Here is a 27086-nt window from a genome sequence, read left to right as displayed (position 1 = left end):
GAATATAACTGTTGAACAGGATAAAAAAGGAGCAATTACCAAAAATAAAACCAACTCTCAAACACTTTACATTTGAGTGCATGATCTCAGCCAATAGTTACAGAGTCTCCAGATCTCACTTGATAACACACACTCTCCCTCTCTCCCTCCTAATCCCACCTCACAAGGGGTCTTCTAATGTAGAATGCTACAGCACTGTAGGAATGTGATTAAGATACCCTAAAAAAGAACCTGCATGAATATAAATTAGGAAAATGAGAGTCTTGTACATTCCTTCAGGCAAAGTTAGAGAGTGCTCCACAGCACTGCGCTCCAGAACTTGAAAAAAAAAAAAGGTCAAATGATAGTAAACAAATTTAAATACTCTTCTGGTATATGTAAAAGGCTATTCCATTACCCTTCATCCTTACTGAAGAAAAGAAAAACCAAATTTGACCCACAGATTGAGGATCATAAGGAAGAATTTTCCTCTAAGTGAGGTGATAAACACTGTAGAGTCTCAGACAGGTATGAAAGACTAAGCTCCGAGCGGTGAGAGGAAACCACATGAACACCAAGACTGAGTTTCTGTGCAAGTATGAAAGTTTAGCAAGGCACAGACAGCAGCTCCTCCCACCATCAGTAAAGATTCTGTAAGGCCAGAGCCTTCAAACACAATGGGGACCAGCCTACTCTCTAAGTACGCCACCCACCACGTCTTTCTTACTTCCCAGATGAAAGCTTAAGCATTATTCCCCTCAAACTTTTTAAGTCTGATTTTTTAAAAAAATTCATCAAAGAAATCAGATTAAAGTGGATGCATAAAAAGGTAGAGAAGGGAGTTAAAACCAAATTAATTTTTTCAAAATTGAAGAAATAAATGATTAGCAGATCCCTAAGAGAGATAATTAATAGATGGAACACATGCACACACATACTCACATGCACACGCTCCCCAAGTGGATCTTAGGCATACACATTATCAAATTTATTTTGGCAATGGCTTTGTGAAATATTCTGGGACATGTATGATAAAAAGATCTGTCTAGTTATTTATCTTTTAAACTACATCTGTCTATAATCAGATACTGGGTACACAGTGATTATGAAAGTGGTCATTTTGCTTTCTACTCAGACTCAATGTAGAATTTGTTTTCATTCCTTGCATGAATGTTGATGTTTGATGAAAGCTGGCATTATCATCTTTAAGACTAAACTACTCTCTTCTCCACAGCCCTTGTTTAAGTAAGCTAAAAACTGAAAAAGGTAAGGTCTTATACATGAGAGGTTTCTCTAAAGAAAATCTAAATTTAAAAGGAACAAGGCAAAAAACCAGACACTGCAAAGTCTTAAGTGCTACTCCTCTGAAGAAAGCATGGTGTATAATAAATATGCTATATATAAGGTCTTACGTATATACACATGGCATCCAGTCCTATGCACTTCATGGCAAACAGATGGGTAAAATGTGGAAACAGCATCAGATTTCATATTCTTGGGCTTCAAAATCAATGCAGACAGTGACTGCAGCCACAGAATTAAAAGATGTTTACTCCTTGGAAGAATAGCTATGACAAACCTAGACAGTATATTAGAAAGCAGAGATAACACTTTGCTGACAAAGGTCTGTCTAGTCAAAGCTATGGTTTTTCCAGTAGTCATGTGCAGGTGTGAGAGTTGGACCATCAAGAAGGCCGATCACCAAAGAATTGATGTTTTTGACTGCTGTACTGGGGAAGACTCTTGAGAGTTCCTTAGACAGCAAGGAGATCAAATCAGTCAATTCTAAAGGAAATCAATAATGAATATTCATTGGAAAAACTGATGCTGAAGCTCCAATACTTTGGCCACCTGATGCGAAGAGCTGATTCATTGGAAAAGACCCTGATGCTGGGAAAGACTGAGGGAAAGAGAAGGAGGTGACAAAGCATGAAACGGTTGGATGGCGTCACTGACTCAATGGACATGAGTCTGAGCAAATTCAGGGAGATAGTGAAGGACAGAGAAGCCTGGCGTGCTGCAGTTCATGGGGTCACAAAGAGTCGGGCACGACTTAGCAACCGAACAACAACAACACAAGGTTTTTAACACTATAACTACACCAAAGGGAAACATTCAGTGGGGATTCTGGGAAAATGATGATGAGAGAAAAGGGAGTCTTCTGTAAAAATGGTTGTCAGATAAAATACAGAAAATCCAGTTAAGTCTGAAATTCAGATAAATAGCAACTTATTTTCTTGTATAAATATGTCCCAACTATTGCATGAGACATTTAGATTAAAGTCTGAAATTTAGATTTGAGTGGGTCTCCTGTATTTTTATGTTAAATCTGATAACCTATTTCTAAAGTAAACTTCTACTCCCACAACAAAGCAAAGCCATCAACAGAAATGTTAGGCAAGAAAAAATATTCAAGCCAGTACCGTCAATTTTAAAAACCGAGTAAGTTAAAAAATATCCCCAATAAAATATCTTGACAAGTAACCAGCAAAACCTAGGAAAGTCAATAGGCTTTACTATTTTTCACCCTGGACAAGTTATTAGCATGGCTGTCTTAGGAATGAAATGGAAGGTATATTCAAATGGACTTAGGAGATTCTTGCATGATATGTAACATACAAAAGAGGAGAGATAAGAAGTAACAAAGCCCCTTGTTACTACTGTAAACAACAATAACAGCACTTTATTGCGACAAATAGTGCCACCTTCCTCACTAACATCCTTCTAGTTAATGAAGAATATAACCTGGGTTGCAATATGCTTTCCTCAGGATCTACTCTGGATGTTTGAAGGTATGATAAAAGGCAAGTTATCAAGAAATATTTTTATTTCTTCTGAACTGGCCCTTATATAAAAATTTATACTGATTCATATTTATTGATTGATTCAAAAAAGTATTCTTATACCAACATATTTAGGACATTTTTAAATGCTGGGGACACAATACTGAACCATGGAACCTCCCTGGACATTAAAATGTTCAGGGTTCTTTCTAGCTATGTCTATGCCCTACAGGAGGAAAAGTAGTATAATCCCTTCAAGGAAAGATGACTAAACTGATGGTGCTTACTATAAATGAGATTAAAAATAAAGACTCAGGGGAACTTCCTTGGCAGTCCAGTGGGTCAGACGACACGCTTCTTATGCAAGGGCCACAGGTCTGATAGCTGGCTGAGAAACTAAGATCCCACATGCTATGCAGTGCAGCCAAAAATCGTCATCATCACAAGGAAGAGTGCGCTGCTTCCCTTTTAATAGCAAGACATTCAATATTTTGCTCTAAATTTATAATCATCGCATAGCCTTTGCTGACTACATCATTTGCTGACCAAAACAAGCAGACATACTAGCGCAAAAGATCAACAACCTCAAAATTTCTATGCCCAACAAACCAAATTTCACTTACAAATAATTTTAAAAATATACTAACAGATATATAATAAGGAAAATTAGTGATTAAATACAAAGAAACAGAAAGTTACCTGCAAATAATAAAAAAAAATCTAAAAGATGAAATTTATAGGACCAGCAATATGAAATTTTAGTAAAGAGAAAATTATCTTCTTCAAGACAATCAAATCAGACAAAGGCCCACACTCATGCGAATCCCCAAGGACAGGGTCCAAGATTCAGAATGGTCAAGGTTTTTCTTTCTAAAGCAAAACAGTCAAGGACAAAGGAGAAAGAAAATTTAAAGAGATACAAATGACGACGATTTGGGACCATAACCTCCAGAGTTCATTGAAGAAAGCTAGCATTGATGTAAATCTACATAAAGCTTAAAGAACTGGAGTTATATAAGGACTAAATATATCTTTCTCTGGAAAGGTAGAAACAGCTTCAAGACATAAATAATTTGGAACAATATACATATATATGAAAAAACATATATACATATGTTGAAGATGTCATATAAATATTTATATAATTTTTTTCATTCAGTAAGCATGTTCAAACTACCTACTGTGTGCCGAGTCCTATCACTAGGGCTAAAATACAAACTCAATTTAGATCATAAAAAAACTAATAAAACACTCCAAGTTCTTCCTAGAGGTGCGGAAAGCAGTGATATGAGAACACAGGTGAGGCTACAGTTAATTATGCACATAACAAATGAAATGAAGAGTACAGTCCTGATTTCTTAAGAATAAGATAGATATATAAATCATGACTAAAGAGAATCTGAGAAGAGTTGAAGAATAATAAAACCAAATGACAAAAAAACTGTATTTTTCCTCCAGAGAATTTCAAGTTGCTTTCAGTAAAGCAGAAATAACTTAACTATCCCTGCTAAAAGAAATATGCAGCTTCTAGAGTGAACAGTAAGCAGCGGGGAAAAAGAATAAAACTAACAATAAAACTTATTGGGAAAAACAGAATTAAGCAATTTAGTAAATGCAGGGCTCCTAAAAGAGAAGAGTTACTACTGGACTTAACACCTAACATATGTTTTTTTACTTTAAAATATTATCCAACAATCACTCCAACATGTATTTACTAAGTGGCTATTACATGTCAGGCATGTAGGATATAAATATGAATATTTATGAAGAATATAAAGATGAATACAAATATGAATCTTTAGATATTCATCTATGTTTGAAGAAATACTCAGGAGGAGACAAATTCATAAAATAAGCAGTTAATGAATAAATGCAGTGATAAGACTATACAGAGGGCAAGGAATAGCACTTTTAGCTAGGTATAATGGCACCTTAGAGAGCACAAGGCTAGGATGAGGGAAAGTTTCCTAGAGAAAGCGAAGTCAAAACAAAGTTTTAACAGATGAGTAAGCCAGCCAGTGAGAAGTGAGAAGAAAATCATGGCAAAGGAGACAAATGAGAAATGCCTCAGAGATCAATAAAAGCATGGTGTTTGTGAGGAGTGACACGTGGTTCTAAGTTACTGGAACATGAAATAAAAGGCAAGAAGTGATGGGAAATGAGGCTGTGTGGCAAGAGGGGCCAATTGTTTCCTCTTCGAAAAATTTAGATTTTATAGTTGTTAAGCAGAACAGCTCACCAGAAGCCAGGGAGCTTCTAAAACATACTGGTACTTAGATCCTTCTCCTCAAAGATCCTAACTCATCAGATTTAAAGAAGAGGACAACAAGTGAGCTTTCTAGTGCTTTCCCTAGGTAACTGTGCTGTACTATACACACTGTTTGAGAGAACTACTGCGATAAACACAGCCTTCAGTTCAGACTTAAACCTATTTATATGGAGAGAACAGGTGAAAAAGGAAGGTGGGAAGGTTCGGTAACCAATAACACAGTACACTGAAGGAACTGAGTTCACTTCAGTTCAGTCGCTCAGTCGTGTCTGACTCTTTGCGACCCCATGAACCGCAGCACGCCAAGCCTCCCCATCCAGCACCAACTCCCGGAGTCCACCCAAATCCATGTCCATCGAGTTAATGATGCCATCCAACCATCTCATCCTCTGTCATCCCCTTCTCCTCCTGCCCCCGAATTCCTCCCAGCATCAGGGTCTTTTCCAATGAGTCAGCTGTTTGCATCAGGTGGCCAAAGTATTGGAGTTTCAGTTTCAACATCAGTCCTTCCAGTGAACACCCAGGACTGGTCTCCTTTAGGATGGATTGGATCTCCTTGCAGTCCAAGGGTCTCTCAAGAGTCTTCTCCGACACCACAATTCAAAAGCATCAATTCTTCAGTGCTCAGCTTTCTTCACAGTCCAACTCTCATATCCATACATGACCACTGGAAAAACCACAGCACTGACTAGACGAACCTTTGTTGGCAACGTAAGGTCTCTGCTTTTTAATATGCTGTCTAGGTTGGTCATAACTGTCCTTCCAAGGAGTAAGCATCTTTTAATTTCATGGCTGCAATCATCATCTGCAGTGATTTTGGAGCCCAGAAAAAAAAAGTCAGCCACTGTTTCCCCATCTATTTCCCATGAAGTGATGGGACCAGATGCCATGATCTTCTTTTTCTGAATGTTGAGCTTTAAGCCAACTTTTTCACTCTCCTCTTTCACTTTCATCAAGAGGCTTTTTAGTTCCTCTTCACTTTCTGCCATAAGGGTGGTGTCAAATGCATATCTGACATTATTGATATTTCTCCTGGCAATCTTGATTCCAGCTTGTGTTTCTTCCAGCCCAGCATTTCTCATGATGTACTCTGCATAGAAGTTAAATAAGCAGGGTGACAATATAAAGCCTTGACGTACTCCTTTTCCTGTTTGGAACCAGTCTGTTGTTCTATGTCTAGTTCTAACTGTTGCTTCCTGACCTGCATATAGGTTTCTCAAGAGGCAGGTCAGGTAGTCTAGTATTCCCCTCTCTTTCAGAATTTTCCACAGTTTATTGTGATCCACACAGTCAAAGGCTTTGGCATAGTCAATAAAGCAGAAACAGATGTTTTTCTGGAACTCTCTTGCTTTTTTGATGATCCAGCAGATGTTGGCAATTTGATCTCTGGTTCCTCTGCCTTTTCTAAAACCAGCTTGAACATCAGGAAGTTTACGGTTCATGTATTGCTGAAGCCTGACTTGGAGAATTTTGAGCATCACTTTACTAGCGTGTGAGATGACTACAATTGTGTGGTAGTTTGAGCTTTCTTTGCATTGCTTTTCTTTGGGATTGGAATGAAAACTGACCTTTCCAGTCCTGCGGCTACTGCTGAGTTTTCCAAATTTGCTGGCATACTGAGTGCAGCACTTTCACAGCGTCATCTTTCAGGATTTGAAATAGCTCAACTGGAATTCCATCACCTCCACTAGCTTTGTTCGTAATGATGCTTTCTAAGGCCCACTTGACTTCACATTCCAGGATGTCTGGCTCTAGGTGTCTGTGTATTCTTGCCACCTCTTCTTAATATCTTCTGCTTCTGTCAGATCCATGCCATTTCTGTCCTTTATCGAGCCCATCTTTGCATGAAATGTTTCCTTGGTATCTCTAATCTTCTTGAAGAGATCTCTAGTCTTTCCCATTCTATTATTTTCCTCTATTTCTTTGCATTGATTGCTGAGGAAGGCTTTATTTCTCCTTGCTATTGTTTAGAACTCTACATTCAAATGGATATATCTTTCCTTTTCTCCTTTGCTTTTCACTTCCTTTCTAGAGAGAAGCAATTCATAGGTAAAGACAAATTAAAGAAAAACTTAAGTATAAATATATTTTACAAATCAGGTAGTAACAAAAAATTTTAAAAAATGTGGACAAAAATGAGTTAAAATTCTGAAGATTTTGACTTTAAATTATCTAGATGCATAAAATTTACATCCAGGACTTATACCATTTTTTAGCTAAATAAATTAATTTTGCTGTATTCTTTGAAAACAGAAAGAATATAGCTATTAAGAGGATATGCTTAAAGTCTGGATTAAATCCAACACTTAGACACTATCAACAGATCATAATCTCTACTTGACCTCAATTTCCTCATATGTAAAATGGGTACAAAAATTATGTGTGTCTTACAGAGTTCTGGTGAATATTAATTAGATGATACATATGGAGCTCACATAACCTAAAAAATAGCATACAGTTCAATAAATGTCAATTCTTAATGTAATCTATATCATTCCTAGGAGGCTACAAGTAAAATGACTTCAGAGCATATAAATAAATTTACTCTCAGAGTAAAGACAATTAGAATCAGCATAGAAGGAACGATATCAAACTATAGAAAAACTAATCAGAGATGCTCTCTAAATGTGCAGCTCAAAAATCCTGGAACCATATAAGCCCCATCAAAGACTGCAAAAGGTTTTCAGAAAGTACCATTAGGAAGGAAATGAAAGCAAACAGCAAGCAAATACCTCTTTGAACAATCAGAAACCCGTCTTTTTAGAGGGGTGTGTGTGTGTGTGTGTGTGTGTGTGTGTGTGTGTGTGTGTGTCTGTGTGTGTGTGTGTCTGTGTGTGTGTGTGTGTGTCTGCATGTGCTTATTCGTATTCGACTCTTTGCAAACCCACAGACTGTAGGCCACCAGGCTCCTCTGTCCATGGGATTCTCCAGACAAGAATACTGGAGTGGATTGCCATTTCCTCCCTCAGGGGATCTTCCCAACCCAGGGATTAAACTCATGTCTCCTGTGTCCCCAGCATTGGCAGGCAGATTCTTTACCACAAGGGCCACCTGGGAGCCATCGGATTAATAAATCACTTAGGATATCTGGCCAGAAAGAAGAATTCAGCCTACTAGTTACTAGGATGGCAACGGCTAGATGACATTTAATTTATACCCAGTTTTCTTGTTAATAAACTGCAATATTTATGTTAGAAATAATTAACTTTTAAAAAGGTGCTGAAAAAAGAGTGTTCTACAAAAGAAAAATAGAAGATGAAGTCCACAGAGTCATAGCCTGCAAGAGAAACTGAATTCTGATGACACAGAAGCAACCTAAATACCCACTGCCAGAGGAATGGGTAAAGATATGGTACATATATACAATGGAATATTGCTCAGTCACAGAAAAAGTGAAATAATGCCATGTGTCATATTATGAATGGACAAGTAGAGACTATCATACTGAGTGGAGTGTCAGACAAGAAAAAACATCATATGACATTCCTTAAATATGGAATTTTTAAAATGACAGAATTAAACTTATTTACAAAACAGAAACAGTCACAGATGTAGAAAACAAACTTCTGGTTACCACCAGGGAAAGCAGGAGTTGAGGGGAAGGAGGGATAAACTGGGAGACTGGTATTGACCTAGACACACTACTATATATAAAACAGATAACTAATTAAGGACCTACTGTAAAACATACGGAACTCTTCTCAATACTCTGTAATGAGCTATAAGGGAAAAGAATCTAAAAAAGGAAGGATACATACATCAACTGATATATTCTGATGTACAGCAGAAACTAATGTAATATTGTAAATTATCTATAACTAAAATTTTTTAAAAAGAGAGCAATAGAATCTGAAGCTATAATGCCCAAGCATTTACAAGGTAAGCCTCTGAACTTGGATAAAACATTCCCTGAGACTAATTCTTTATCCCCTATTACTTTGGTCTAATGATTTCTTTTCTTTCTTTTTTTTTTTTTTTTTTTAATGATTTCCCTCTTGATTCCCAGACCTTGGGCTCGATGAGCACAAGGACTATATTCACTGTACCTGGCAGGAGACTCTCAATCAGTACTTACTGAAAGAATAAACGGCTTCCCATTTTCTGATTCAAAGAGGACAGTGAACTTAGGTAGGATTCTGCGTGCCAGAAAGACTGTATTTTTGCTTGTTAGTTAGGCTTACCAAGAGTCAGTTGTTCTCACGTTCAAATCTTTTATGTCAGTTGCCTCTGTTATTATAACTTCATAATTTAAGCTATATGTATACTCACTGATAAAGGGAATGTGGAAACAGAATTACTTCTATGGACATCAAGTGGCTCTAAAACTACTGAGGCTGTAAACACTGTCGAGGCTCTGCTGTTGGCGTTTAGTCACTAAGTCATGCCCAACTCTTTATGACCCTGTGGACTGTAGCCCACCAGGCTCCTCCGTCCATGGGATTTTCCAGGCAAGAGTGCTGGAGTGGGGTGCCATTTCCTTCTCCAGGAGATCTTCCTGACACAGAGACTGAACTTGCATCTTGTGCATTGCCAGGCGGTTCTTTACCACTGAGCCACTATAAAAACTTGGGTGTTAAATTAGGTGTGGGTAAGACAACCCGGTTATAAGGGCTTCCCTCATAGCTCAGTCAGTAAACAATCTGCATGAAATGTAGGAGACCTGGATTCGATTCCTGGGTTGGGAAGATCCCCTGGAGGAGGAAATGGCAATCCACTCCAGTATTCTTATCTGGAAAATCCCATGGATAGAGGAGCCTGGTGGGCTACAGTCCATGGGGTCACAAGAGTCGGACACAACTTAGCAACTAAACCATCACCAAGACAAGTGTAAAAGGTTAGATAAAAACAATCCTAAAAACTAACAAAGGTTTTTAAGTATATGGAGTATAAAGATTGCAGGATTTGATCTTTAATCTCCATTATATAGTCTATTATATTATTCTGTTATACAGTCTAGATGGAATCTCTACAGAAAAAGTCTTAGCCTTATATCCACAGATTGATAAATAAACATACATTTAAATGTTTTAAAGTAAAATAAAATGTTTGTTATACATCTTACACTTGTTTGATTCCCCTTAATTAATTAGCTGGTGACCCAGATCATGTTGGATAAGTGGGCCTCTTTTTACTCTTACCAAGAAATGACGTAGTACATACAAATAAATTAAATAATCATATGTCTGCATGTTGAAAAATCACTGTCTTTTGCTCCACCTTTGCATATATCACAATTCATTGTGAGTAAATGCTTGTTTACTTGACAATATTCCCTACTAAACTATAAATCCCTTGAGAAAAGTGATCATGTCAATTTCTAATTTCATAGTGCCCAGTATTTGGCAATGCTTTCCAAATAGGTGTTCTTTAAACACTTTTTAAATGAGAAAAAAAAAAAATGCAATTCTGTTTAAAAGAAACAAAAGATCTGAGTAGTATCATATGGCTCTTTAGTACCAATTAATAATAAAAATTAACACTACATAGAAAAGACAAATTCTTACCAATTTATAGCCCCACCATCACACTTGTCCATAAGCAAGGCTTTCCAACATTCGTGAGTAGATTTAATGACTTCAAGAGCAAAAGCCTGGTTAAAAACCAAAATCAGACATAGCAATCACATCATTATACTATTAATAATAACTTGGAACTAGTCATAGAATGACAGTTAATTATTAAGAACATGAGCTCTGAAGTCAGGCGAACCTAAGTATAAGTTCTCACATTCTTATTTACCAGCTGTGTGATTTTGCGCAGATTATTCAATCTCATTGTTTTAATTTCTTCTTCTTTAAGATGGAATGTAATGAAAATCAGGAGCTGGCACACTTGGGCCTTTGGGTCAAATCCAGCCTGCCACATGATTTTGTAAATAAAGTTTTACTGAGCACAGCCATGTCCATGCATGCATTTGTGCATGGCCCCTGACTGCATTAGTGCTACAAAGGAAGAGCTGAATAGCTGTGACAGAGAACACACGGCCTGCAGGTCTAAAATATTTCCTATCTGCTCTTACAGAAAACGAAAAAGTTGCCAACCCCTGATTTAAATCATAGCGTTGCTGAAAGAACAAATAAGATTGTTTCACGTAAACCAATTAGCTTACTATCTAGATTGTACATAGGCACAAACTTAATAATTTCATCATCAACAATGCTGCAAGTAGTTTAATTGAATAATCATTTTAGGCTATCCACTGTCTGAAGGTAATAAACCTCAACATTTAAAAAATCTTTTTCTTAGCGTGAATTCATACAGTGTCTAAAAATGAAAACTCACCAATAGACACATATCTAGTAAGACCACTTAAGGAAAACTTGCTTTATTTTTTCAAAGAAGAACATTTTTATTTTTTCCCCCCAAATGCTGCTGAATCTCTTCACGCAGAGCCCTTATGTATTAACTAAGTCCTACTAGCGCCTCTCTTTTTCAGTGACAACTAAACACATTATGATGTGAAGAAAATGATGGCAAATGTACTTCTGAGAAGAAAACTTTCCCTCAGGTCTGCTGTTGCCCGAGATGAAGGAGACGGCTTAATGCTTGGTGAGGTGGTGTAGGGGAGAATCCTAAAGTATGTGACAAAAAGTCAATTTATTATTTGGAAAATACATGGAAAGATTTTTAACTATATTATTCAGATAATTTTGATTATTAAAACAGATTCCAGTACCTGCTTTAAGCAGTCAGCATGAAAAAAAAAAAATCTAGATTACAGCCTAGAGCCATCTTTTCAACCATGTTGAAGATACATGATTCAATTTTCCTACATTAGGCTCAATATATTAAACAGCAGTGATAAAAAGCAATGCATATAGTGATTATTTTCTAAAGGGATGCATAAATGACCCAGTCTTCATTCAGAAAAAAATTAATGTTTGTCAAAATCAAACCCCCAAAATCCTCAAACTACCTCATTCTTTTATAAATTCATGGAATGACTTGGCAGTCCAACCCCAAGGCAATAAGGGGCCACAAAGGTACACATAGGTTTGAAATGCGTATTGTTTCAAACATAAAATACAACACATATATTAGAGGAAAAAGAAAAAATAATTTATTTTAGAAATTTTTAGTATTTTATTTTTATGTGAGAGATCACAGCCTAGTAGTTTTATATCCATATTTAATAAATCCTAGACAAAGCCCTCAAGATCTTAAGGGTTAATAAACCTTTTTAAAAATACTGGGTTCAGCAATAAGCTCTTATATAACAAAATACTTACTGTAATTTTGAAGTTTTGATGACCATGGCTTACTTTACTTACAAAACACACTGTATTTATTAGTACCCACTTAAAGGCTGTTTATAATGTGAAACTTGCATAGTGGCAATACGTTTAAAAGTGGTAAAAATAAATAAAAGAAGTAGTCTAATAGTTTTAGACTTTAATTCTGGTCCATTTTCTCCATTTGTGTCGTATTGGAGCCGCTTATTGGTAACTTTGTGGTTTTCTAATATAAAAACCCTCTGACAGTAAGACAATTCAAATACTTTGTTAACTGTTAAGTAGTTGAATTCAGTCATGATAGAATGAACACTTAGGAGGGAAGCCCCTTTGGATTTGCATTAATGGTAAGTAACTCCCTCCTCTCCAGAAGAGTAAAACGAAAGATTTTTCTTCATTTACAATTTACAGAGTTAGACTGATCATAGAAATCTTTTATTTCCTCAGATGAAGGAGATATTGATAGATAAATGGATGGATACAGGTATTTATCAGTCTTACTGATTTACTTATAGCTCCTAAAACTTTTTTAAAAATAAAAATTATGTTCTTAAACACGAAAGTCAGTAAACAGTACTTTTATTATCATACTATCCACAAATATTCACATAAGAAATCCCCCAAAGTGAAAGAAATGTGGTACGAATATCACAGGTACATTTTAAAATAAAGATTATCAACTTCACCTTGTTCTTGAATTCTCCATTAAAAGCAAACTGGTTTTCCGGTTTTCCCTCTGGTATCTTATAAAATCTAAACCAATTAAGCGTAGCTTCTAAGTAGCCAGGTTTGTATTTCTTAACATCCTCAATATCTGCAAGTGAAGAAACAAAAATACTTTTCATTGAAAATAGAAATCCACTCCTTTAAGTGGTAGAGCATTGGATTGAGGGAGTTAGTCCCATTCTGCTGCTCACTAGCAGCATAATCACCAACAAGTATCATATCACCTCTGAACTTCCATTTTTTTCATATGTAAACTACTATACTTTTATTGTACAAACATTTGTTGAGCACCTTCAGATACCATGTTAGGTATAGGGGATAAGTTGGTGAAGGCAACAAAGATCTTTTCCTCAAGGAGATCAAAGTTTTAATTAAAAACAAAAATGAACAGGCAGATAAACAGCAAATTGCGTTAAAGTGAGATATACTTAGGACAGCTGTCATTCTGAAGACAATGCAGGGTTTAGAGTAGGAAGAGTTACATCAGGATCTGTATTCCAAACGTACTAAGCTAGAGGACACTGAAGGTAGGCTGGGGAGGGCATACCCATAATAGAAGACACGGCAGCTGCATGAGAGGGCTGCGTGGACCCCCGCACCCAGTACTTAGTAAGCTTCTCATTCTATATCAGACACTGTTGTAAACCACGAAACAGAACAGTAATCAGAAACAAGTCCCTGCCCACAAGATTACACAGAAGTAAGAGATAGACAACAAATAAAGAAACAAATACAAAAATTAAGGGGTGAAAAGTCTGATGAAGAAAAATAAATCAGAGTGAGAAAGAGAATGTGGTCAGGGCAATTTTAAATAGAATGATACACGAATGGTTCAGAGTTTTTCATTTCAAATTAATAATGGTTTATAGGGTTTATCTTCAAGTGCTATTACCATGTAAACACCTTAAGCATTCCATTTTGAGGACATTCATTAAAATATTAATATAATTGGAAACATTACTGCATTAGTAATAGACCCTCCTCCAGCAAAAGAGGCCCCCAAGAAATGTGTCATTCCCAAAGGTATCAGTTCAAAAAGCCTGAGAGGCACAAGCCCTCTCCCTCCTCCAGCGCTGCCGCCTCCTTCTGCAGTTCCTCGTGCTGCCTGTGTGCTTGTTCCGTGCGGACCTGGTACCTCTCCTGTGAGGCGGGGCTGAGGATGCTCCCGGTGCTTGCCATCGCGGACGAAAAACCCCAAGCATGAGTCAAGACTGAGAACAATGATCATATTAATTTGAAATTGGTGGGGCAGGTTGGTTCTGTGGTGCAGTTTAAAATTAAGAGGCATACACCACTTAGTAAACTAATGAAAGCCTATTGTGAACAGGGTTTGTCAAAGAGACAGATCAGATCCCAGTTTGATGGGCATCAGATCAAGGAGACAGACATACCTGCACAGTTGGAAGATGCAGATACCATTAATGTATTTCAGCAGCAGACAGGAGGTGTCAGCTAAAAAGGGAACTTTATACTTTACTCCTGGTAGCGGGGCACCCCACTCCAGTACTCTTGCCTGGAAAATCCCATGGACAGAGGAGCCTGGTAGGCTGCAGTCCATGGGGTCGCTACGAGTCGGACACAACTGAGTGACTTCCCTTTCACTTTTCACTTTCACGCATTGGAGAAGGAAATGGCAACCCACTCCAGTGTTCTTGCCTGGAGAATCCCAGGGACGGGGGAGCCTGGTGGGCTGCCGTCCATGGGGTCGCACAGAGTCGGACACGACTGAAGCGGCAGCAGCAGCTCAGCTGGTAAAGAATCTGCCTGCAATGCAGGAGACCTGGGTTCGATCCCTGGGTTGGGAATATCTCCTGGAGAAGGGAAAGGCTACCCACTCCAGTATTCTGGCCTGGAGAATTCCATGGACTGTATAGTCCATCGGTTCACAGAGTCAGACAGGACTGAGCAAGTGACTTTCACTTTCACACTTTACTTCAGAATTCTGTTCCCCCAGATCAAGAAGACATTTTCAACTAGAAAACTATAATTTGGTTCCAACACATTCTGACTACTATAATATAGTTTCTCTATTCTTTCATTTCCCCCTTCCCCATTCCTTTATTGTACATGAAGCAACTGGTGTATGTAGGTGATGTGCACAAGCATACTGCATTTTTAAAAAAACTGAATGGCCAATGGTATGTTTTGATTGACATCCAATGTAGATGGGATGGGGAAAAAACCCAACTCTGTGAAAAGACCCCTTTTTCTCCATTAGCGGCATGCTCATCAGCTCTTATCTTTATATTCCACTAATTTATTTTGCTTTGTTCAACAAAAAAAGAACAGCATAAAAATTCTTGCATGCCTTGGGAAAAAAAGTATGAGAAATATCTAGATAAAACTGGAAGCCTTTACCTCCATTAGACTGTGGCTCAACAGAAATTCAGCATAGTCCTTTATTCACAATATGTTATGGCAAATGACACACTAATAGCACTTGAAAAATTAGAAAGCTATAACTAAAACTAGAAGATGACACCATGCATAGGGATAATTTAACAATCACTCAGTTTCAGATCTGCTCATCCAAGCCTTGTGGGAATCCCCACTCACTCGGCATGATGGGAAAAGGTATGGGTTGAACAGACAGAAATTATCCTTTTCCTTTTTATGCTTGCCTTGTGCCTTTATGTAAAAATTGAGCAAGAGTGACATGTCTCTAAAGGCCAGATGTTTCACGTAAGTGAAATAAGTGTAGTAAGGCAGAAACCACAGGAATGGCAGAGACTATGGCAAATGACTGAGTATTGTGCACTCAAATTTAAAATTTTAAAATATGTCAATGGGCCACATTATCAAAAATAATTCTGAAGCAAACTGAAGAAATGATACAACTAAGAGGAAAAAGAATTCCTTGAAACTGAACACAGACTACACCAGCTCTATTAATCAGAATGAGTACATATTAATTGACAGAAGATGTTTAAAACAATGAATTCCAAAGATTAAGATCACATTGTTTTAGTATTGTACACTGTATACTAGGTCACAGAGTTCTTTGTTATGCCCCCAATAGAACATTCAATAGGTTTCACCTAATTAAATTCTGATTTTTTTCCCTTTTCCTTACAAAAAAGTTCCGGCCAAAGTGAGTTTGTATTGACCATTTTCCTACATTCTATCTCTATTTTTGCAAAAAAAAACCAGAAAAATCTCTATAAATTAACTGAGCTCCTCCAAATCACTGTTTTCTTACTAACAGGAAAAAAATATCTTTTAGTCTATGGAAGGTGAGCAACCAGAAATGCACTTTAATCAATGTCCAAAATGAATAATTTTCTATTACTTATTCTTGCCTGGAGAATCCCATGGACAAAGGAGCCTGGTGGGCTACAGCCCATGGGGTTGCAAAGAGTCGGACGTGACTGAGCGACTAACACACACACATACACACAAATCTGACTCACGGTATCATTATGCCTTGCCCAATCTGCCATTTTTTGTCCCACTGCATAAACCTTTTTTTTTATAACTGCTTTTTAAGCTAAGCTGTTCAGTATCTACCTCAGTTTGCAAGGCTTTCCCTTCAGAAGTTATAAAGGGGATCTGTTAAGAAGTGACATCAATAACAAAAAACCTGAACATTTAATAATGCCAATAAGAAGTATAACTCTCCAAATATAAGTCAAACTTTTCCATCAATTAATTATACCCTGGAGCAAAAACAGCTGCATTTTTAAAAAAAACCCAAAACATTTAAAATAAGTAATTTAAACATTTTAAAACCTCAATAGCAAATGCCTCCAGCCAAGACTTTACATACAATACTAAGTCAGTTCAATGAATTACTCTTTCAAAAATATGAAAAATTCCACCTAAGTCTATAAACTGATTTACAGTTCCTTAAAGATTTTTATATAAATAACCTCATTTATTCCTCATAAAACTCCTGAGAGTTATGAAGAGTAAGTAAATTTGCATTAAAGTAAGAAAACTATAGCTAAGAAAATGTAAAATCTGGGTAAAATGCTTTCAACTCATTCATGGTGCTAGTATTATACAAGTCTTCTAATTCCATGAATCCTAGCTTTTCTTCTATATTGCACATTAATAATATGTCACAGGTTTATTTATATTATCTTTAAGTATAGATGTATTTTTATTTTGGTTTTATTATGGTAAAATGTCCACAACATAAAATCTACCATTTTTGAGTGTTTGTTTCCGTGGCATTAAGTACATCCCCGGTGTTGCACAACCATCACTATTTGCGACCTTCAGAAATTTAAAAAATATATGTGCATGGTAAGAAAAGCAGCAATTCTCTAGTGGTCATCTACCTCCACTCTTGGAATTACTTTTATATGAAAGTTTCTACTATAAATAATTATATAATTTATTTTCAAGATGAACTAATCCAAAAATAAAAGAATACTCTAGAAGTGCTACTTTATATAATCAAGCTAAGCTTATTTCGGTTCTCTTTTTAACTACAAATCAACCTCTTTTAACTGAGATCTACTCAATCAATTCCCTGGACGATTAACAAAGACTCTCTACTTCTGAAGCACATTCTGCCTGATGTTGACAGTAGTCTGTCTGCTGAGTCTAGCAGACAGCCCTAGAATGAAGCCTGCACTTTGCTCCCACGAGTTAAAGTTTAGCTTTGCCAAGCATCAGGTGTATTCATTTCCAAATATTTATGCCAATGATGTCTAGTGTTACAATTATGAAATTTAATAAAATGTTATATAAGGCAGTGACTTTATCAGTACAAAAATGAGATTTTGTTTCTATAAAATTACTGTGAATATTTTTGAAGGAAATCAATAAAAGAGACTGTTAAAAACATCTGCTGTCAAAGTAGGCCTGGGTAAGTTAAAGATGAGACAAAGATGTAAAAATCTACAATTATGTATGTCAGTCACTCTACAAATGAGGTGGGGAGAGGATTTTAGATATGAGAGGTCAAGGACAGCTTCTAACAAAAAGTATTTTAGTACATTCTTAGATGAAGTGTGGGAGTAACTCATTCAAACATGCAGAAAAGGAGTCCTGGGAGGAAGACTAGGTACCAATACTCTGAGGTATGAGTGTGCACTGAATGCTTAAGACAGTAAGAAAGCCCTGTATTGGGAGCAGAGTTTAGAGTGTTAGGAGGTGAGATGAGAGAAGCAGTAGCGTAGGACTCCAGGAGTCACGCTGCAGACCTGACTTTGGGATGAGACACCATACAGGATTCTGGGCAGAGGAGTATGTGTTTTCAGGAAGAATTCTAATTGTCTTTTAGGGAAAAGATTGTGGAGAGGAAGAAGGGGAAGCAGGAGACCCAACATGAGGCTACTGAGTGTGCATCCAGGAGAAATATGATGAGGGAGGGCTTTGATAATTGTAACTGTAGGAAGGTGGTGACAAATCATCAGTTTTGGATTAATTTTAGAAAGCAGAACTAAGAAAAAACAAAAAATAACAAAACCCAGTAAAAATCAGACTTACATAGTATTTAAAGAATCAAAGAGCTAAAATGGACTAGTCTGTAACATTAAATAGCAATTCAAATTATAATACAGCTAAAAGCAGTCACCTAAATAGGTACCACCCTGTTTTTAAAAATTTTCATAATAGGTGTCTTAAGTTCTGACTAATAGTGTATAGCCATGATTTACACTATAAACGAGCTGTTTCCAAATTTGAAAGTTTAATTAACAAAGATTATATGGAATCTCCCTAATGGAATTTTTATATTAAAACTAAAAATATATGATTACACCACCCTTACGGCAGAAAGTGAAGAAGAACTAGAGAGCCTCTTGATGAAAGCGAAAGAGGAGAGTGAAAAAGTTGGCTTACAACTCAACATTCAGAAAACTAAGATCACAGCATCCAGTCCAATCACTTCATGGCAAATAGATGGGCAAACAATGGAAACAGTGAGAGACTTTATTTTGGGGGGCTCCAAAATCACTGCAGATGGTGACTTCAGCCATGAAATTAAAAGACACTTGCTCCTTGAAAGAAAAGCTATGACCAACCTAGACAGCATATTAAAAAGCAGAGACATTACTTCACCAGCAAAGATCTGTCTAGTCAAAGCTATGGTTTTTCCAGTAGTCTTGTATGGATGTGAAACCTGACTATAAAGAAATCTGAGAGCCAAAGGATTGATGCTTTTGAACTGTGGTGTTGGAGAAGACTCTTAGAGAGCCCCCTGAACTGCAAGGAAAGCGAACCAGTCAATCCTAAAGGAAATCAGTACTAAATATTCATAGGAAGGACTGATGCTGAAGGTGAAACTCCAATATTTTGGCCACCTGATGTGAAGAACCGACTCACTGGAAAAGACCCTGATGGAGGAGAAGGGGACAACAGAGAATGAGATGGTTGGATGGCATCACTGACGCGATGGACATGAGTTTGAGTAGGCTCCAGGAGTTGGTGATGGACAGAGAAGCCTGGCATGCTGCAGTCCATGGGGTCACAAAAAGTTAGACATGACTGAGTGACTGAACTGAACTGAACTGACAGTTCTATATAAATTGATTGGAAATTTTATAAATTTATCAAATGCTAGGCAAAGAGATTGCTGGATGGCATCACCAACTTGTTGGACGTGAGTTTGAGTGAACTCCGGGAGTTGGTGATGGACACGGAGGCCTGGCGTGCTGCGATTCATGGGGTCGCAAAGAGTCAGACACGACTGAGTGACTGAACTGAACTGAAAAAGCAAAATAGAAATAATGATGCAATCTAACAAAACTTTAAGTTAATTTTTTTTTAATCCAGAGTTTTTCAATTTAATTTGGTTTGTCTTAACTAATTCTGAATTAGAAATTTATAAAAGCAAAGAAATTAAGCCAAAATATCTTAGTTAAAACCTACCACTTTATTTCTATAGACACGAGAGGATCATGATACTTCTCACTTTTTAAAAGTAATCTTTATGACTTTATCTTATCCCTTCATTGGGGATATTGTATACCTTTCAATATGTTATCAAGTTTCTTTTCAGTATAAACCAATTGATTTGTTTCTAAAATGTAACTGAATATCACAAACTGTGCTCTCAGGAAAAAAAAAAGGCTTGATAATTGACTCTCTTTCTAATCTTTATTATAAAAAAAAAAACCTTCTCTTATAACAGGAGTAGCTTCTAAATACATATGTTTGTCAAGATTTCCATTTTACCCAGATTTCAGACTTAAACATACTTTAATGCTCTATTTTTGCCAAATAAGCAAATAGTGATGACATAAATGAAGTAAAAAATTGTGATAAGGTTCGTTTTATACCTACAGCTCATGAACCATGAGAGAGAGAGACAGTGTGAGTGGAGTATCTAACCCATGAGGACACAATGAACTTTAAAAGTAATTATTTAACAAAAACAAAAAAAATAAGAAACTTTAATCATGAGAAAACCACAACACATCCATTTATTATTAAACAACATTTTAATTAATATTATATATTTAAAATTAATTTAAGGAGAAGGGAGCGAGAGAGGATGCGATGGTTGGATGGCATTACCAATTAATGGACATGAGTTTGAGCAAACTCCAGGAGATAGTGAAGGACAGGGAAGCTTGGCATGCTGCAGTCCCTGGGGTTGCAAAAACTGAACATGACTTAGTGACTGAACAACAACTACAATAACAATTTTAAAATAATTTAAGTAACTTTCTTGACTACCAAAATAGAGTAACACCCAGTCTCCCCAATTTTTAATATAAATAATGAATATCAAAAACAAACACTTACTTATTAATAAATAACTTTGGTACAAAAGAAAACCAAACTCTCACTTAGAATATTCAGAAAATAATGACAGTAAGAATATTCAAAAAGTTTACAAGAAGAAATAAGGTAAACCAGGAAAAACATTCTGTTTGGAATCAGAGAGTACTAAGTTCAAATTTTAGTTCTAGCACTCATATCTTGTGTTATTTCGGAAAAATACATTACTTCATCTTTTCAAAAACAAAGTGGAGAAAAAGACATAAAGCTTGTGATGATTTTTAATAAATAATACATTAAAAATATGGAATAATTCTTAACAAATATTAATTATTACCCCTGCAATCCCTTAAAACCTTGACCATGGGATGCAGCCAAAGATACTCAGAGGGAAACCTATAACTTCACATGCTTTTATCTCTGAAAACTAAATATGAATTAATGATTTTACAAGTTACTTAACTTTTTTGCTAATATAGTTATTTTACTTTTAATGTAAGTAAGTTTATTGAAAAATCAACGTACTTAGACATTGTTGTTGTTGTTCAGTTGTTCAGTTTTGTTCGACTCTTTGCGACCTCATGGACAGCAGCATGCCATGCTTCCCTGTCCTTCACTATCTTTCAGAGTTTGTTCAGACTCATGTCCATTGACTCGGTGATGTCATCCAACCATCTCATCCTCTGTAGTCCCCTTCTCATCCTGCCTTCAATCTTTTCCAGCATCAGTGTCTTTTAAAATGAGTCAACTCGTTACATCACATAGTCAAAGTACTGGAGCTTCAGCGTCACCATCAGTCCTTCCAAAGAGTATTCAGGGTTGATTTACTTAAGGATTGAGTGGTCTGATTTCCTTGCAGTCCAAAGGACCCTCAAGAGTCTTCTCCAACAAGACAGTTCAAAAGCATCAATTTTTCAGCACTCACACTTCTTTACGGTCCAACTTTCACATCTGTACATGACTACTGGAAAAACTGTGGCTTTGACTATACGGACCTTTGTCAGCAAAGTGATGTCTCTGCTTTTTAACAGGCTGTCTAGACTTGTCATAGCCTTTCTTCCAAGAGCAAGCATCTTTTAATTTCATGGCTACAGTCACCATCCACAGTGATTTTGGAGCCAAGAAAATAAAGCCTGTCACTGTTTCCATTTCTTCCCCACCTACACGCCATGAAGTGATGGGACTGGATGCCATGATCTTAGTTTTCTGAATGTTGAGTTTTAAGGCAGCGTTTTCACTCTCCTCTTTCACCTTCATCAAGAGGCTCTTCAGTTCCTCTTTGCTTTCTGCCATAAGGGTGGTGTCATCTGGATATGTGAAGTTATTGATATTTCTCCTGGCTTCCCTGGTGGCTCAGAGGTTAAAGCGTCTGCCTCCAATGCGGGAGACCTGGGTTCGATCCCTAGGTCGGGAAGATCCCCTGGAGAAGGAAGTGGCAATCCACTCCAGTATTCTTGCCTGGAGAATCCCATGGACGGAGAAGCCTAGTAGGTTACAGTCCACGGGGTTGCAAAGAGTCGGACATGACTGAGCGACTTCACCTTCACCTTAATCTTGATTCCAGCTTGAGCTTCATCCAGCCCTGCATTTCACATGATATAGTTTCCATATAAGTTAAATAAGCAGAGTGACAATATACAACTTTGATGTACTCTCAACCAATTTGGAATCAGTCTGTTGTTCCATGTCCAGTTCTAACTGTTGCTTCTTTACCTGCATACAAGTTTCTCAGGAGGCAGGTAAAGTGGCCTAGTATTCCCATCACTTTAAGAATTTTCCAGTTTGTTGTGATCCACACAGCCAAAGGCTTTAGCATAGTCAAGAAAACAGAAGTAGATGTTTTTTTGGAATTCCCTAGCTGTTTCTATAATCCCACAAATATTGGCAATTTGATCTCTCGTTCTTCTGTCTTCTCTAAATCCAGCTTGTACATCTGGAAGTTCTCAGTTCATGTACTCTTGAAGCCTATTTGAAAGATTTTGAGTATTACCTTGCTAGCATGTGAAATGAATGCAACTGCGTGGTAGTTTGAACATTCTTTGGGATTGTCCTTCTTTGGGATTGGAATGAAAACTGACCTTTTCCAGTCCTGTGGCCACTGCTGAGTTTTCCAAATTTGCTGTCATCCTGAGTGCAGCACTTTCACAGCATCATCTTCCAGGATTTGAAATAGCTCAGCTGGTACTCCATCACCTCCACTAGCTTTGTTCGTGGTGATGCTTCCTACGGCCCACTTGACTTCACACTCCAGGATGTCTGGCTCTAAGTGAGTGATCACACCATCGTGATTATCTGGGTCATTAAGATCTTTTTTGTACAGTTTTTCTGTATATTCTTGACAGCTCTTCTTAATATCTTCTGCTTCTTGTTAGGTCCATACAGTTTCTGTCCTTTATTGTGCCCATCTCTGCATGACAGGTTCCCTTGATATCTCTAATTTTCTTGAAGAGATCTCTAGTCTTTCCCATTCTACTGTTTTCCCCTCTTTCTTTGCATTGTTCACTAAAGAAGGCTTTCTTCTCTCTTCTTGTTATCCTTTGTAACTCTGCATTCATGTGGGCATCTCTCTCCTCTTCTCCTTTGCGTTTCACTTCTTTTCTCAGCTACTTATAATGCCTCCTCAGATAATCACTTTCCCCCCTGGGTATGATTTGTGTCACTGCCTCCTGTGCGATGTTACGAGCCTCCACCCACAGTTCTTCTGGCACTCTATCATATCTAATCCTTTGAATCTGTCACTTCCACTGTATAATCATAAGGGATTTGAGTCATACCTGAATGGCCCAGTGGTTTTCTCTACTTTCTTCAGTTTAAGTCTTAATTTTGCAATAAGGAGTTCATGATCTGGCCCACAGTCAGCTCCCAGTCTTGTTTTTGCTGACTGTATAGAGGGTCTCCATATTTGCTTGCAAAGAATATAATCAATCTGATTTTGGTATTGACCACCTGGTGATGTCCATGTGCACCGTCATCTCTTGCGTTGTTGGAAGAGGGTGTCTGCTATGACCATTGTGTTCTCTTGGCAAAACTCTGTTATCCTCTGCCTGACTTCATTTTGTACTCCAAGGCCAAACTTGCCTTTTTCTCCATTCCAGTCCCCTATGATGAAAAGGACATCTTTTTTTGGTATTAATTCTAGAAGGTCTTGTAGGTCTTCACAGAGCTGTTCAGCTTCTTCAGCATTAGTGGTTGGAGCACAGCCTTGGATTACTATGATACTGAATGATTTGTCTTGGAAACAAACCGAGGTCACTCTGTCATTTTTGAGATAGCACCCATGCACGGTATCAGACTCTTTGCTTATGAGGGCTATTCCATTCCTTCTAAGGGATTCTTGCCCACAGTAATAGATATAATGGTCATCTGAATTAAATTAGCCCATTTAAGTTCACTGATCCTAAAACGTCAATGTTCACTCTTGCTATCTCCTGTTTGACCACCTCCAATTTACCTTGATTCATGGACCTAAGACTCCAGATTCCTATACAAATTGTTCTTTACAGCATCAGACTTTACTTTCACCAATAGATACATACACACCTGGGTATCATTTCCGCTTTGGCTCAGGCTCTTCATTCTTTCTGGAGTGATTTCTCTGCTCTTCTCCAGTAGCGTATTGGATACCTACCGACCTGGGGGTTCATCTTTCAGTGTCCTATCTTTTCGCCTTTTCATACTGTTCACGGGGTTCTCAAGGCAAGAAGCTGAAGTAGTTTGCCATTCCCCTCTCCACTTAGGGGCTTCCCTTATGGCTCAGCTGGTAAAGAAGCCACCTGCAATATGGGAGACCTGGGTTCGATCCCTGGGTTGGGAAGATCCCCTTCAGAAGGGAAAGACTACCCATTCCAGTATTCTGGCCTGGAGAATTCCATGGACTGTATAGTCCGTGGGGTCACAAAGAGTCAGACACAACTGAGCAACTTTCACTTTTTCCACTTAGGCATAGACATGAATAATATAAATAAGCACTAAAAATAACATATTCATAAAATTTTTCTATAAACATACTATTTTTCCTTATGGTAAAGAACAGTCCTCAAATGAATTTGTAACTAACTTCTTACTTAATTCGGAGAAGGCAAATGGCACCCCACTCCAGTACTCTTGCCTGGAAAATCCCATGGACGGAGGAGCCTGGTAGGCTGCAGTCCATGGGGTCGCTAAGAGTTGGACACGACTGAGCGACTTCACTTTCACTCTTCACTTTCCTGCATTGGAGAAGGAAATGGCAACCCACTCCAGTGTTCTTGCCTGGAGAATCCCAGGGACAGGGGAGGAATATATGAAAGTTCACAATGCATGAACATGTGGAAATCTCAGATGAGGAATAAAAACTATGAAACTTTCAAAAAAAGAGGACAAATGATGGATAGTCGGAAATGAAAAATGATGAATTTCATAGCAGAACTTGGATATGTCAGAAAAATCAGGCAAGTAGAAGACAGAACAACGGAATTTATGAAGTCTGGAGAACAGTAAGCAAGAAAGACCAAAAACACATGAAGAGTTTCAGCGACCTGTGAAACAAAGAGTGGTCTAAATATAATAGATACAAAAATTAACTCAAAATCGATTAAAGATCTGAAACCATAAACTTCTTAGAAGAACACAAAGGCTGCAACCTCACTGATGTCAGCCTTAATAATGTTTTTGTGGATCTGACTCCAAAGGCAAGGAAAACAAAAGCAGAAATAAACATATAGGACTACATCTACCTAAACAGCTGTTTTGAGCAGCAAAGGAAACCATCATTAAAATGAAAAGGTAACCTGCCTTTGAATGGGAGAAGATATTGCTAGTTGTATATCTGGTGATGGACTAACATTCAAAATATATCAAGAGCTCGTTACAATAACAATACAACAACAACAAAAAACCCCAATTCAAAAACGGGCAGAGGATCTGAACAAAGACATACAGATGGTCAACAGGCACATGAAAAGATGTTCAGCATCACTATCAGGGAAGTGCAGATCAAAGCTACAATGAGATCCCACCTCACACCTGCTAAAATGGCTATTCTCAAAACGACAAGGAATAACAAATGTTGGGGAGAGTGCAGAGAAAAGGGAGCCACTGTAAACTGCTGGGAGGACTGTAATCAGTGCAGTCACTATGGAAAACTGTACGGAGACTTCTGAAAAATACGGAGGCCAGGGACATGTGTGCGGAGACGAATATCATCAAATTTGGTTAGGTGATTTCATCTCCTAACTGAACATATATCAAGACCGTCATCAATTATTCTAGTTCCAAGACTGGATTACCTAGCCAGCAATGAAGAATAGATTAACAGAACAGTTTTCAACTAGAAAGAATCCATAAAATCACTCAGGGAGATTTATCAAACTGTATATCATGTACACCTCTAACTTCCCACCCACTTCCCCATATGGAGAACTAACTGTACCTCCATGAAAAAGAGAAGAGAAAAGAAAAGGAAAATGCTGTTGCTCTAGTATTATTTTCACAAACGACAACATGAAGTGAGGAAAGCATTATAATCAGATGAGGATTTTTGTTTCTATTTTTAGACAAAAACCAGTAACTTAAATGTAATGCCATATCTCCTTACATTACTTTTTAAAAAAAGAAGATACTAGATAATGTGCTTATGTTTGAAGTTCTGCCCAGAGAGTAAGAAGGAAAAGGAGTCTCCGATTCTAGGAGATGCCACCAAAGGAAGCGACAGAAGCACACAGAGCTCTTGCTCCAGTATGCCGACGCTGCTTTCACAGGCCTGAACATGTGCCTGACCGGCCTCTAAACAAAGTCCACAGGAAGCAGAACATACGTTTCTAATGACATTTCATAAGCATTCGTAAGAAATAATAATTGCATCCTGTAATACTCACTGTATTTTCCACATCAAAAACAGAGGTTCCAGCTCAGAGAACAGTTTTAATTGTTACACTTACTCAGGATCTCTCAAAGGTTCTCATGTTTTCCACACTGGTCTATGTATCTTATCAATGTCTGTACTAAAAATATATACTAACATCATGAAAAAATGGGAATTAATACACTTCAAAATAAGTTAAAACCAATCATAGCATTTCTACATAGAAGACCATCTGTACTGTATCAAGAAACTCTCTTAGAAAAGACTTGGTAGATTTCTTTCCCAAAACATAAATATTCATTGTCATTTCATGAGAAATTTTACATGACCAACAAAATTAAAACCATCCGAGTGCCTTGTATGTAGTAATCCAAATGGTTTTCTAACCTAATTTTAACTGGAAGCACATAATCCAGTGGCTAAAAGCTTAGACTTTGGGTCAGCCAGCCCTTCACTGAAGTTTCATCTCCACCACTTAAAGCTTCCCTAAAGTACCTAAAAACATGCCAATGTCCCCAAGAAATCTATCTCATGATCCCGTAAGTGTTTCATTAAGCACTAACTCTGAAGATAATTTA

General features: G+C 37.4%; 1 protein-coding gene and 1 pseudogene across 12 annotated transcripts in view; one reads left to right on the top strand and one right to left on the bottom strand.

Moving 5' to 3' along the window:
• Positions 1-27086, bottom strand: part of PPA2 (inorganic pyrophosphatase 2) — a 96723-nt gene that overhangs the window by 17354 nt on the left and 52283 nt on the right. For all 12 annotated transcript variants that reach the window (XM_004009654.6, XM_012179574.5, XM_060417551.1 and 9 more), the window contains 2 exons: positions 12950-13077; positions 10536-10621 (listed from right to left, as the gene is read on the bottom strand). In XM_004009654.6, coding sequence (XP_004009703.2) covers positions 10536-10621; positions 12950-13077 — 214 coding nt within the window. The remainder of the gene's footprint in view (positions 1-10535; positions 10622-12949; positions 13078-27086) is intronic.
• On the top strand, positions 13996-21017 carry LOC121819794 (small ubiquitin-related modifier 2-like; annotated as a pseudogene).

Source organism: Ovis aries, chromosome 6, assembly GCF_016772045.2.
Source record: "Ovis aries strain OAR_USU_Benz2616 breed Rambouillet chromosome 6, ARS-UI_Ramb_v3.0, whole genome shotgun sequence".
Taxonomy (NCBI): Eukaryota; Metazoa; Chordata; class Mammalia; order Artiodactyla; family Bovidae; genus Ovis; species Ovis aries.
Note: the sequence above shows the minus strand (reverse complement) of the source record. Positions and strands in the feature narration are given on the sequence as shown.